Source organism: Stegostoma tigrinum, chromosome 2, assembly GCF_030684315.1.
Source record: "Stegostoma tigrinum isolate sSteTig4 chromosome 2, sSteTig4.hap1, whole genome shotgun sequence".
NCBI classification, from domain to species: Eukaryota; Metazoa; Chordata; class Chondrichthyes; order Orectolobiformes; family Stegostomatidae; genus Stegostoma; species Stegostoma tigrinum.
Window position 1 is genome coordinate 41,008,106 of NC_081355.1, and position 13,215 is coordinate 41,021,320.

The 13,215-nt window shown below is 42.9% G+C and overlaps 1 protein-coding gene across 1 annotated transcript in view; it reads right to left on the reverse strand.

The window, feature by feature from the left end:
- Positions 1 to 13,215, reverse strand: part of LOC125460404 (serine/threonine-protein kinase MAK-like) — a 220,914-nt gene that overhangs the window by 28,826 nt on the left and 178,873 nt on the right. The window contains exons 11-12 of the mRNA XM_059641068.1: positions 10,989 to 11,176; positions 4,661 to 4,785 (exon numbers count right to left, since the gene is read on the reverse strand). Of these exons, the coding sequence (XP_059497051.1) occupies positions 4,661 to 4,785; positions 10,989 to 11,176 (313 nt within the window). The remainder of the gene's footprint in view (positions 1 to 4,660; positions 4,786 to 10,988; positions 11,177 to 13,215) is intronic.

Sequence of the window (13,215 nt, forward strand, 5' to 3'; positions counted from 1 at the left end):
ACAGTCTGCTTAAACACCTTTAATTGGGAAGCTTGATTCATTTGATACTGCTGTCAAAGATTGGGCCCAGTATGTGGAAAGAATGCAAAATTTTTTCCAGGCTAATGTCGTTAGGGCAGGTGAAAAGCAATGAGTAATCTTTCTGACTGCTTGAAGACCTGCAGCATTTTCTGTCATAAGAGCCTTAACTTTCCAAAAGGCCATTCAACCCAACAAGTCCACACTGTCCCTCTGAAGAGCATCCCCCCAGACTCATTCTCCTACACCTGATTTCCCATATCAAATCCAAACATCAGACACTGAAACCTTCCAACAATTGACAGAGTTGGTTAAGGAATGTTACGAGCCCAAACCTCCTCTAATCTTGAGAGACTATTAGTTTTATTTGGCTATTAGAGAATCGGGAGAATCTGTATCGGGATTTTTGATGAGGTTTGATGGATTTTGGGTTTACTCTGAATGAGATGCTGAAAATCCGTTTGGTATGTGGGATTAATGACATAACCATGGAGAAGCGCCTAGGAGCTGAAGGCCAACTGGACTGTAAACAGGCATTGGGTTTATCATTAGAAAATGCATGGAAACTGCAGGGCAACCTGATGGAAGTGGACACCTTCACCTGTCCAACTGAGCTTAGGGAACACTACTTGAGGGTAGGCAATCACAGAGCCTCAACAACAGCATATCCCGAACAGATCGACATTGGGCCAGTCCACAGCAGAACCCCTGAACAAAGCTGAGCTTCAGCCAAGTTCCCAAAAAGGCCTTCACGATCTGGGCTGGCAAGCCATTGTAGTTGCTGCCAGTATGCAGATTCGTTTGGTTCTCTAACACTTAAGTTTGTGCTAGATCTCAGCGAGACTGAGAACATACACTGGGGAACTGTTACAAATTAAGGGTACGACTTCAGTTCTGATCTTTAGTTCCTATGAGAAGCAGTTGTTGCAGTTATTATTGATGGTAGTAAGAGTGTCAGGCCCAAGCCTGGGGCAGAATTGGATGAACAACATTCACCTAGACTGGCTTAACATTTTCAATTAGAAAATGGCTGCCTCAGTGAAATCAGAGTGAAAAAAACAGGACTTTTTCAGGAAGAGTTTGAGGCTATCGAAAGGGTCAAACTCATTTTACATGTGGACCATGGAAGCAATTTCGCAAGGCTCACTTGGTGCCATTTGACTTGCAGGCAAAAGTAGAGGTGGAAATCAGGAGTCTGGACAGCGAAGGAAATATCAGACCAGTGCAGTTTGTGGAATGGACAGCACTGGCCGTACCGACTGTGAAGCCTGTCAGCTCATTTTGTCTTTGTGGGGATTTTATGCAAATGGTAAACCACTTCTTGCAGCTGGATAAATAGCTAATCCCTCACATAGAGGACTTGTACGCAAAGTTGGTGGGGGAGGGAGGGAGCTGTTGTTTACGAAGCTGGACATGAGCCATGCCTACCTGTAGTATCCTTACAGACGGGAATCTATCATAGTAACAGATCACAAACCCCTGCTAGGGCAACCAAAGGAAAACAAGGTCGTGCCATTAGAATTCAGTGGTGAGCCCTTGCTCTCATCGAGTGCAAGTACAAGCTAGAACACTGTCCAGGAAGCGATGTGGCTAATGTGGATGTGCTGAGCCACCTCCCACTGTCAGATACTCCACTGTGGTGCCTCCCCTTGAAGAGTCCGTTCTGGTTTTAAAATTTTCTGGAGACCGTTCCGTCACCACAGATAATATCCAATTATGGACACAGGAAGATCCTGTCCTAATGAAACTAAAACTGTTAACGGGAGGAAACAGAAGGGCCATCACAACCGGGACTGAAACCTTTCTGGACTAGCAAGACCAGATCACCAGCATATTACTTTGAGGAGCAAGTGTGATTGTCCCAAGTGAAGATCGCTGCCACATACTGGCTGCAGCCCATGGGGGTCATTCTGGGGTTTCCAGGGTGAAGATACTAGTAAGAAGCTATGTCTGGGGGCCAGGATTAGATGCTGACATACATGCAATGGTGGGGTAGTGCCCGGAGTGCAAACAAGGACAAAAATTGCCATCAGCGGAGGCACTACATTTGTGGGAATGGCTAGGTTAACCCTGGACTCGGTTACATTTTGATTATGCCAGTCCTTTGGTGGGCTCAATATTCTGGGTCATTGTGGATGCCCATTCAAAGTGGTTGTACATGCATAAACTCCGTTTGGCAAACTCAGGGATAACCATTGAGAAACTGCAAGCATCGTTCGCTATAAACAGACTCCCGGAAGTATTGGTCACGGAAAATGGAACATTATTTACCTGCAGAGGATTTCACTATTTCCTTAAATTGAATGGCATTGGCACATAATATCATCCATACCATCCATCATCCAGTCCAAATGATGAAGGCAGGCTTAAAGAACCAGCCTATGGCATCATTCAATACCAAACTGTCCTCGTTCCTGTTTGATTACAGGACCACTCCACACTCAACAATAGGGATAGCTCCAGCAGAGTTGCTGATTGGGAGAAGACTCTGCACCAGGTTCAATCTGATAATCCATGATCTAAGGTGGCGGGGAGAGGGGGGGAAATGGCAGCAGGGACGTCAACATCAGACAATCTCTAAGTGAGAGGGACAATCAACTTGGGGGGGAATGTAATTTGGTGCTGAAACCATGGAAATAGCCTTGTATCAATATGAGGCAAGGTGAATTCAAGGTCAGGTCCCGTGACTTACAAAGTTCGGCTAGGTGAACAAACATGTGGGCCACCTGAAAGCTGACAACTTGCAAAGTGGGCAGGAACAAAATATACCTGGCCCCTCAGAACAACCAAAAGGTCTTTCAGAAACCGCAGGTTCTCCCCTTCTGTTTAGTGCTGAGGAAACTTTGGAGTGTGAGATAAATGCAGCCTCCATGCTATTGTTAACAAAGTGTGGAGCTGGATGAACACAGCAGGCCAAGCAGCATCTTAGGAGCAAAAAAGCTGACTTTTCAGGCCTAGACCCTTCATCAGAAAAAGCTTTTTCTGATGAAGGGTCTAGGCCTGAAACATCAGCTTTTGTGCTCCTAAGATGCTGCTTGGGCTGCTGTGTTCATCCAGCTCCACACTTTGTTATCTTGGATTCTCCAGCATCTGCAGTTCCCATTATCTCTCTCCATACTATTGTTGCTGGAAGAAGAGAAGGAAATCCTCCCATGATGTTCTGGACACAATAGATGGGCTGCAGTCTGGTACATGCCGCCATATCAGAGTTTGAATCAGAGGAACTGGACCTGGAGCGAAAACGTTGCAAAAAAAAATGCTAGAAGAGAACAACCAGGCTAACATTCCTGGACTTAGTTGGCGAGGGATGTAGTGATGCAATTAGGTGGAACTTGTTTACTATGAGGTTCTTGATTGGGGTTGTTAACCTGGGCCAATCATGAAGCCCTGGCCGACCAACATAAACGGGATTTTGAATCTGGGGACTGACTCTGAGCAACTGGCTACAGCCAGTGTACTGTGCACAAGTAAATAAAGGGTGAATTGATGACGGGATACTGGCCTCTGTGCAATTATTTCAACTCCAGTCAGTGGAGAATATTCTTGCACATTTGCATTGACTCAATTTTGCTACAACACTGAGTTAAATATTGCCTTGCTTTCATGAGCACTTACTCTCACCTTATGTCTGGAATAAACCTTCTCATCAATTTTAGATAAATAAGGCCTGGTGATGTGTAGGCCTGGTGGGACTCAAATTAAGTGCCAGTGAGCTGATTATTGCCTTAAGTCCTGCTTGATAGCATTGTTAATGACAATTCCACTATTTTGCTGAAGATCAAGAACAGGCTGCTGCATATTAAATGGTCACATTGAACTTATCCTGCTCTATTATGGGCAGGAAATTCCTGGGCAAGCTTCCACATTCTCGGGTAGACGCTAGGGTTAAGATATTCTGGAACAGCTTGGTTAGGTGCATGGCTAATTCTGGTGCTCAAATCTTAAGCACGACTGCCAGAAAATTGTCATAGTCCATTATTTTACAATGCCCAGTTCATTTGTTCAGTCATTTATCACATGGAGTGAATCCAATTTTCTGAAAATTGCCACAGGTGATGCTGGGGACCTCTTGTGGAGGCCAAGATGATTATCCGCTGTGCATTTTTGGCTGAAGATGGTTGTCTTGCCCTCTGATGTGCTTGGATCCCCAATCATACATTCTGGAGCCTCCTCCTGCTCTTAGTTTGTTAATTAGCAGCACATTCACAACTTTATGTTGTGGGTCTGAAGAATTTTGATTAGATTCTTTGGTTGTGATATCACTTAGCTTTTGCTATTATATGCTGCTTTTGCCTCTTGGCATACAAATAGTCAGTCCTGTTGCTTGATAAATTAAGTATGTTTTTCTGCACTCTTCCTTGAACCAAGTTCTTCTGACAACGTCTGACCATTTGATGCAGATTTTTTTTGATATAGAAAGATGTTACATTCTGCAGGATCTGTTCAAAATGGATGGCAGGAAATTGGGTGAATATCTGAAGGGGAAAAATTTGCAATGGCACAGATTTTGGGACCAATCGGTTTTCCTTTTCAAAATTCAATGCAGGCTCAGCGGATTGAAATACTTCCTTCTGTGCTATATCATTTTACAATATCAATGTTAATTTCAAATAAATAACTAATGTGCTGCAATCTTGCCTACCTGCATGAACCCTTCCAATAGAAAATTCTCCACCAATAATTCCATGTGCTTTGCTGGTATCTTTATTGCTTGCTATAACTGCTGTATTCTTGAGATGCACTCCTGATAAAAACAAATTAATTATTTATGATACAAGAAGGAATGCGGTTTCTTCTTAAAAACTTTGTAGACCCATACAGATCTACATTGTGTTCACGTTAGTCCAAAATAACCACCTAACTTCAAATCCCAAATTCCAGTACTTGGCCCATAGTCTCACATGCCTTGGTAGCACAATTGCACAACTAAATACTTCATAAATATTTTCAGATTTCTCTCCACTCTTACAGCAGTGAAGTCCAGATTCCCACTGCCCTCTTGGTGAAACAGTTCTTCCTCACATTTCCTCTAAGCCTTCTGCCTCTTAACTTAAATCTATGCCCCCTTGACATTGATTCCTCCATCAAAGGAAAAGTCTCCTCATGTCTATGCTATTTGTGCCCCTCATAATTATCTACACCTCAATCATGTTCCCTCCGAAACTCCTCTGCTGTCCTCAATCTGTCAAATCTCTCTTCATAAATGAAACTCTCCAGCCCAGGAAATGCCCTGTTAAATTTCATCTACATCCTCTCCAGTATTATCAATCCCTCCTATAAAGTAGATTCTCAAAGTACACACAATATTCTAATTGTGGCCTTACCAATGTTCCAGCATAACCTCTCTACTCTTAAATTCTATGCCTCAATTAATAAAAGCAAGAATTCCATATGCCATCTTAACCATCTTATTCAAATCGCCTGATGACTTAAGGGGCTGGGGTTCATGCACACCAAGTTTCATCTGATCCTTGGTGCCTCCCTGAGTCCGAAGTGTGGATGTGCAGAGGGACCTTGGTGTCCATGTACATAGATCCCTGAAAGTTGCCACCCAGGTTGATAGTGCTGTTAAAAAGGCTTACGGTGTGTTAGGTTTTATTGGTGGAGGGATTGAGTTCCAGAGCCGTGATGTCATGCTGCAACTGTACAAAACGCTAGTGCGGCCCCTACTGCGTGCAGTTCTGGTCGCCCCATTACAGGAAGGATGTGGAAGCATTGGAAAAAGCGCAGAGGAGATTTACCAGGATGTTGCCCGGTCTGGAATGAAGGCCTAATGAAGAAAGGCTGAGGGACTTGGGTCTGTTCTCATTGGAGAGAAGGCTAAGAGGGGATTTAATACAGACATGCAAGATGATCAGAGGATTCGATAGGGTGGACGGTGAGAGTTTTTTTCCGAGGATGATGCCATCAGCTTTTACGAGGGGCATAGCTACAAATTGAGGGGTGATAGATTTAAAACAGATGTCAGGGGCAGGTTCTTTTCTCAGCGAGTGGTAAGGGCGTGGAACGCCCTGCTTGCCAATGTCGTGAACTCAGCCACATTAGGGGCATTTAAACAGTCCTTGGATAAGCAGATAGACGATGATGGGATAGTGCAGGGGGATGAGCTGAGATTAGTTCACAGGCCGGCGCAACGTCGAGGGCTGAAGGTCCTGTTCTGTGTTGTATTGTTCTGTGTTCTATGTTCTAAATCTTCCCTGCACCATTTCTAATGCCGTTATATCCTTCCTAAAATGAGCTGCCCAGAATTGATCTGAATATTCCAATTGAAGCTGGACTAATATTTTGTTGGTATTCATTAAAAATTCTTTGTTTTTGTACTCTGTTCCTCAATGAATAAAGTCTAGCATCTTTTTTACAGTAATTTGGTATTTGTCAACCAATCTTTCCACCTTCAAAATTGTGTGCACATATAACCCCAGGACATTCTGATCCTACACATTTTTTAAAATCAAAGAACAAGGAAAATTATACCACAGAAAAAGGCCCTTCAGCCCTCCACGCCTGCACCGACATGCTGCCTGTCACAACTAAAACCCTCTACCCTTCCAGGGACCGTAGCCTTCTATTTGCATCCTATTCATGTATTTGTCAAGACGCCCTTTTAATGTCAGTTTAGTATCTGCTTCCACTACCTCCCCTGGCAGCAAATTCCAGGCACCGACCACCCTCTGTGTAAAAAATCTTGCCTCGTACATCACCTTTAAACCTTGTCCCTCATACCTTAAACATATGGTCCCTGGTAACTGACTCTTCCACCCTAGGAAAACGCTTCTAACTGTCCACTGCCTTTCCTAACTGCCTTTCACAATCTTGTAGACCTCTATCAGGTCGCCCCTCAACCTCCGTCATTCCAGTGAGAACCACCCAAATTTCACCAACCTCTCCTCATGGCTAATGCCCTCCATACCAGGCAACTCCTGGTAAATTTTTCAGAAATTGAAGAAGGGTCCCGACCCGAAACATCAGCTTTCCTGCTCCTCTAATGCTGCCTGGCCTGCTGTGCTCCTCGAACTCCACACTATTTGTAAATTTTTTCTGTACCCTCTCCAATGCCACCACATCCGGCACCCTCCTCTGCAACTGCAGGAAGTGCTTCACTTGCCCCCACACCTCCTTCCTCACCCCTATCCCAAGTCCCAAGATGACCTTCCATATCAAGCAGATGTTCACCTGCACATCTGCCAATGTGGTATATTGTATCCATTGCACCCGGTGTGGCTTCCTCTACATTGGGGAAACCAAGCGGAGGCTTGGGGACCGCTTTGCAGAACACCTCCGCTCGGTTTGCAACAAACAACTGCACCTCCCAGTCGCAAACCATTTCAACTCCCCCTCCCATTCCTCAGAAGACATGTCCATCATGGGCCTCCTGCAGTGTGCCACAATGATGCCACCCGAAGGTTGCAGGAACAGCAACTCATATTCCGCTTGGGAACCCTGCAGCTCAATGGTATCAATGTGGACTTCACAAGCTTCAAAATCCCCCTTCCCCCACTGCATCCCAAAACTAGCTCAGTTCTTCCCCTCCCCCCACTGCATCACAAAACCAGCCCAGCTCGTCCCCTCCCCCCACTGCATCCCAAAATCAGCCCAGCCTGTTTCTGCTTCTCTAACCTGTTCTTCCTCTCACCCATCCCTTCCTCCCACCTCAGCCGCACCTCCATTTCCTATCTACCACCTCATCCCACCTCCTTGACCTGTCCATCTTCCCTGGACTGACCTATCCCCTCCTTACCTCCTCACCTATACTCTCCTCTCTATCTATCTTGTTTTCTCTCCATCTTCGGTCCGCCTCCCCCTCTCTCCCTATTTATTCCAGTTCCCACTCCCCATCCCCCTCTCTGATGAAGGGTCTAGGCCTGAAACGTCAGCTTTTGTGCTCCTGAGATGCTGCTTGGCCTGCTCTGTTCATCCGGCTCCACACTTTTGTTATCTTGGATTCTCCAGCATCTGCAGTTCCCATTATCACAACTGCAGCCGAACTAAGGTTCTATAAAGCTGCAACATTACTTGCCAGTTTTTAAATACAGAGCCCTAGATGATGAAGGCAATCGTGCCATATGTCTTGTTGACTACCTTCTCCACCTGTGTTGCCACTTTCAGTGACCTGTGTACCTGTACACCCAGATCCTTCACCTACCAGCACTCATAAGGGTTCTGCCATTTACGATATATTTTTCATCTGGATTACACCTTCCAAAATGCATTACCTCACATTTTTCCAGATTAAACTCCATCTGACATCTCACTGCCCAAATAATCAACCAATCTACATCTAGCTGTATCCTTTGACGATCCTCATCACTATCCACAAATCCACCAACTTATGAGTTTTCGGCAAGCTTACTAATCAGACCAGTTATATTTTCCTCCAAATCATTTGTATATATTATAAACAGCAAAGGCCCCAACACTGGTCCCTGAGGAACACCACAAGTCACAGCCCTCCATTCAGAAATGCACCCTTCCACTGCTACCCTCTGTCTCCTATGACCGAGCCAGTTTTTTTATCCATCTTGCAAGCTCACTTCTGACCTCATGCAACTTTACTTCTGTAACAGCCTGCCATGAGGGACCTTGTCAGAGGCTTTACTGAAGTTCATGTAGACACCATCCACTGCTCAACTTTCATTTATCATCTTCGTCACTTCCTCAAAAAACTCAACCAAGTTAGTAACACACAACCTTTCCTTCACAAAACCATATTGTCTCTCACTAATCTGCCCATTGGTTTCCAAGTGGGAGCAAATCCTGTCTTGAAGAATCCTCGACAATAATTTCACCACCACTGACGTAAGGTAATTAGCTGTATTATCCTTACCACCCTTCTTAAACAAAGGAACAACACTGGCTATTCTCCAGTCCTCTGGGACATTCCCTGTAGTCAGTGAGAGTACAAAGATTTCCCTCAAGGCTCCAGCTATTTCCTCCCTTGACTCTCTCAGTATTCTGGGGTATATCCCATCAAGCCCTGGGGATTTGTCTACCTTAATGTTTTTCAAGACACCCAATACCTCCTCCCTTTTGATCTCAACATGACCCAAACTATCTACACACAATCCTTTATTTTATAATACTTGTGTGTGCTCATCCTACCAGAATGCATCACTTCAGATTTCTCTGCATGAAATTTTATCTGCTCAATGTTTTGCCCAATCCTTTTGCCTGCCAATGTGATCCTAAGGGATATCTTGAGGTATATCATTAATCCCTTTATGAGACTCACCAGTAAAGTGGAAAGTGAGTGGGAACTTAGTATTTGTTGTGAGTAACAATTTAAAGGGGGGAACCATGCTTCAATCAAAGTCAAGAACAACGAAAGCAATGTCTGCAAAATGACCAAAGTGATGTCATGGCTAGTGAAGGAGCCAATTAGTCAATGTTTCTCATTAATAACTAGAGTGCACATTTCGTGGTAGATGGAAAATTCCTCACAATTCTGGTCTCTTCTGGATAACTACATCCCTGCAGAAAGTATTGCCAGTTGGAACAGCTGAAGCTACAGTTGTCACAGCTTGACATATCCTGAAGCTACTGCAGTGCATCCTTGTACAAAGAAGATGATGGCGTCTGATTTTTCACTATATTCGGGAGTCAAATAATGGAAGAATCAATCTGTTTTAGCTATGCATAATTAATTATAGAATACTTAACATTCTCATTATGTCAGTCTGCATGAGTAGATATTCCTATTAATTCCTATAAAGGGCTTTGTGAGTGAAATAAAACAAAATTCATGTTGGGAACATGAGCACTCAAATGTGAATCAATTCAATAGTATCCAAGCTTCAGATTATAACCTGAATTATATAATTTAAATGTTCATTTAATTTAGTGGTATTCCAGAAGACTTGATGTTGAATGTTTTGCTGTTTGTTGTATATATTCATAATTTGGATTCAAAAGTGAGAAGTATGATTTGGAAATTTGCAGATGATACAAAGATCAGCCAGTCATTGAAGGAAGCAGAATAGATAGACAAGATAGTAAAGAAAGCACATGGAATGCTTTCTTCTATTGGATGTGAATTGGATTTTCATTTGAAAAATTCTTTTATAGATTAGATTCCCTACAGTGTGGAAACAGGCCCTTCGGCCCAACAAGTCCACACCACCCTTTGAAGCATCCCACATAGACCCATCCCCCTATAACCCACACACCCCTGAACACTACAGGCAATTTAACATGGCCCATCTACATAGCCTGCACATCTTTGGACTGTGGAAGGAAACTGGAGCACCCAGAGCAGACACGGGGAGAATGTGCAAACTCCACACAGCCTGAGGTTGGGATTGAACCTGGGTCCCTGGTGCTGTGAGGGTGCAGTGCTAACCACTGAGCCAATAGGTAGGGAGATAATGCTGAAATTATATAAAATGTGGTTAAGCATAGTTCTGGTCACTGCATTACAGGAAGGGAGTTTTCCTTAGACGGGACAATGCTGGGGAGTGACTCATTCGACGTTTACAAAATTACGAGGGGCCTAGGTACAATAGACTGGAAGGACCAGATGCCTAGCAGCAAGGTAAATGATCAGAGGCGATAGATTTAACGTGATTGGTAGAACTATTAGAGGGGGGTCGTAAGAAAAGTTTGTTTCACACAGAAGGTTGTGGGTATCTATAATTCATTGCCTGGTGAGGCAATGGAGGCAGAAGCCCCCACCAGAATCGGTGGGTTTTTTTTGGCTCTCAGCTGGTAAAAACACGATGGACTTAAATGGTCTTGTTCTGCGTTTATCATTCTAGTGAATATGTAGATGGTTGTCTTCAGATTCAAAATTTGTCCCTTCTTCAGAATGATGTATTCCTTAAATTTTTGACAGCATGGCACGCAGCGTTCTTGATATTTCTATATATCTGCATCCATCATTGCCTTAAAACAAAATTGCACGAAATATCCTTATTTTAGAACTTTTCAGAAATATTGCCAATCTCAAAATAAAAACAGTATAATAACTGACATACCTTTGAAGAGAATCATTATTGGATTTTTCTTTTATTGCTATCACACGAGGTTCTTTTGAGTATGGCAGTTCAACATCAGAATTTTGAAAATCAGCCCAACTGTCCTTAGTGTTCAGTCCAGTTTCACCCCAGTGCCGTCTGCCACTTTTAAACCCTGTGGCGTTATTGTTAGTTCCTGATGTTGGATTCTGCATTTAATTTTTTGTTTTAAGAAATAAAAAAAGTTATCTTTCATACTTATTTGCAAGATGAAAACAAACTACCTTTATATCCTAAAACAAAGAACTGCAGATGCTGGAAACTTGAAATGAAACAGAAATTGCTGCAGAAACTCACAGATCTAGTAGCATCTGGAGAGAAAGCAGAGGTAAAGTTTTGAGTCCAGTGACTCTTTATTGGAACTGAAAGTAGCAAGGGAAAGGTGGTATGTATACTGAAGGTGGTGGTGATGGTGGTCAGGGGACGGAGGTGGAGAGAGTAGTCAGATGGAGATGGAGCATAGAGAGAGAGAGAGAATGATTTTAGGCAGGCAAAAAGACATATAATAGTATGCCAACACTGCTCCCCATCTCCATGGCATCTTCAAACGCAGTTACAGAAGATGTAACACCGGCCCATTTACTTCCACCCTCCTCACCACCCAAGGTTCCAGATATACCTTCCAGGTGAATCAGTGTTTTATCTGCACTTTACTCAAGCTAGTCTGTTGTATTCACTGGTCACAATGTGGTCTCCTGGGAGATGAAAAGCAGGCAAGGTCACCACTTTGTGGAACACCTACCTTATGCCTGAAAAAATGATCCTGTGCTTCCAATTGCCTGCCACTTCAACACATCACTGTCTTGCTTTGCCACTTTTCTACCTCAGGCCTGTTGCAGTGCTCCAGAGTGAGGCTTAGCGCAAGCTGGAACAACAGCAGCTCATTTTCTGCTTGGGGACCACGCAGCCTTCATGACTCAATATTGAGTTGAACAGTTTTAGAATGTGAACACCTTCTTACATGTCCTTTACCTACCTGCACATCCTGGGCATGTCATGATGTGGGCTATTTTCAACATAGCCAATATATTTTCACCTACTTATGGTCCCCATCATCAGATATTTTTTTCCTCCCTAGAATACAAACTTTGTCTGACTGTCATTCTCTCTCTCTCTGGGTCCCATCTCTGCTTTTATATCAGCTATTTACTATTTTCACAGCATACCATTGGACACTAAAATTATATATACTTTCTTGGAGGAAGCAAAGATAATAATGTCTACATATGCCTGGTAGGTTGTAGTCAATATGTCAATGGAGTCAAGATCCAAAATAATCAGTACAATTTTCATTGGTACGGAATTAAAACTCATTTCACATAATTCAGGAATCAACTCGAGCTGTCAATGGAAAAAATCAATACCAACAATCAATCGCAAAGTTTAAGGAAATGCAACATTGGTCAACAAAAGTAATGTTGAATGAAACTCTTATCAACTTGCAACCTGAGTTATAGAACTGACTCAAATTGTGGGATGGCATTACTATAATAGATGTGGGCAACTTTCTTTATAAGGAATGACTTCTTCGAACACTAGCAAAAATCAGAATGGCATTCTGTAAGGTCTGGGAATGGCTTAAAGATACAATGTTATCAAATATTTTTAAACCATCCCTCAGGACATATAGGTATTTCAGAAAGTAAATGAAGTCCCACTGCAGGCTTAAGCTTAGGCCCATAGTAACTCTCATCTAGTCTGGGCTCAAGAGAAATAAGCTAAGTAATACAGCTACCCTAATCCATGTGACTTGAATTTTCTTTCCGTTACATTTTGTCTACCAACCATAGCCCAATAAGATTTTTAAAATTAATTATTAATAAGTAATAATATTTTATTATCTTATTGATTTTATTATATTTGCTATTCTCTTGACTTTTTATGTTCAGTCTCCAAACTTTCTTTACACTTATTCATTTCGATTCCTAGAGGCAATCCCATTCTTGGCCATTGACACTCTGTCTCTGTCTGGAGCATACTAGAACTACTCAAAATAATAATTTCAATTGACAAAGGATATAGAACACAGAAACAGGCAAACTAGCAAGCATCCAGAGCTTATCCTCCATCTTGCCTTCCTTCCTCATCTCACTATATCAAAATGCCTCGAAAATCCCTTCTTATGTTTTTGCTTGTCTAGCCTTGCTTAAATGCACCTTTCTTGCTTACCTCAATCATTCCCTTTCAT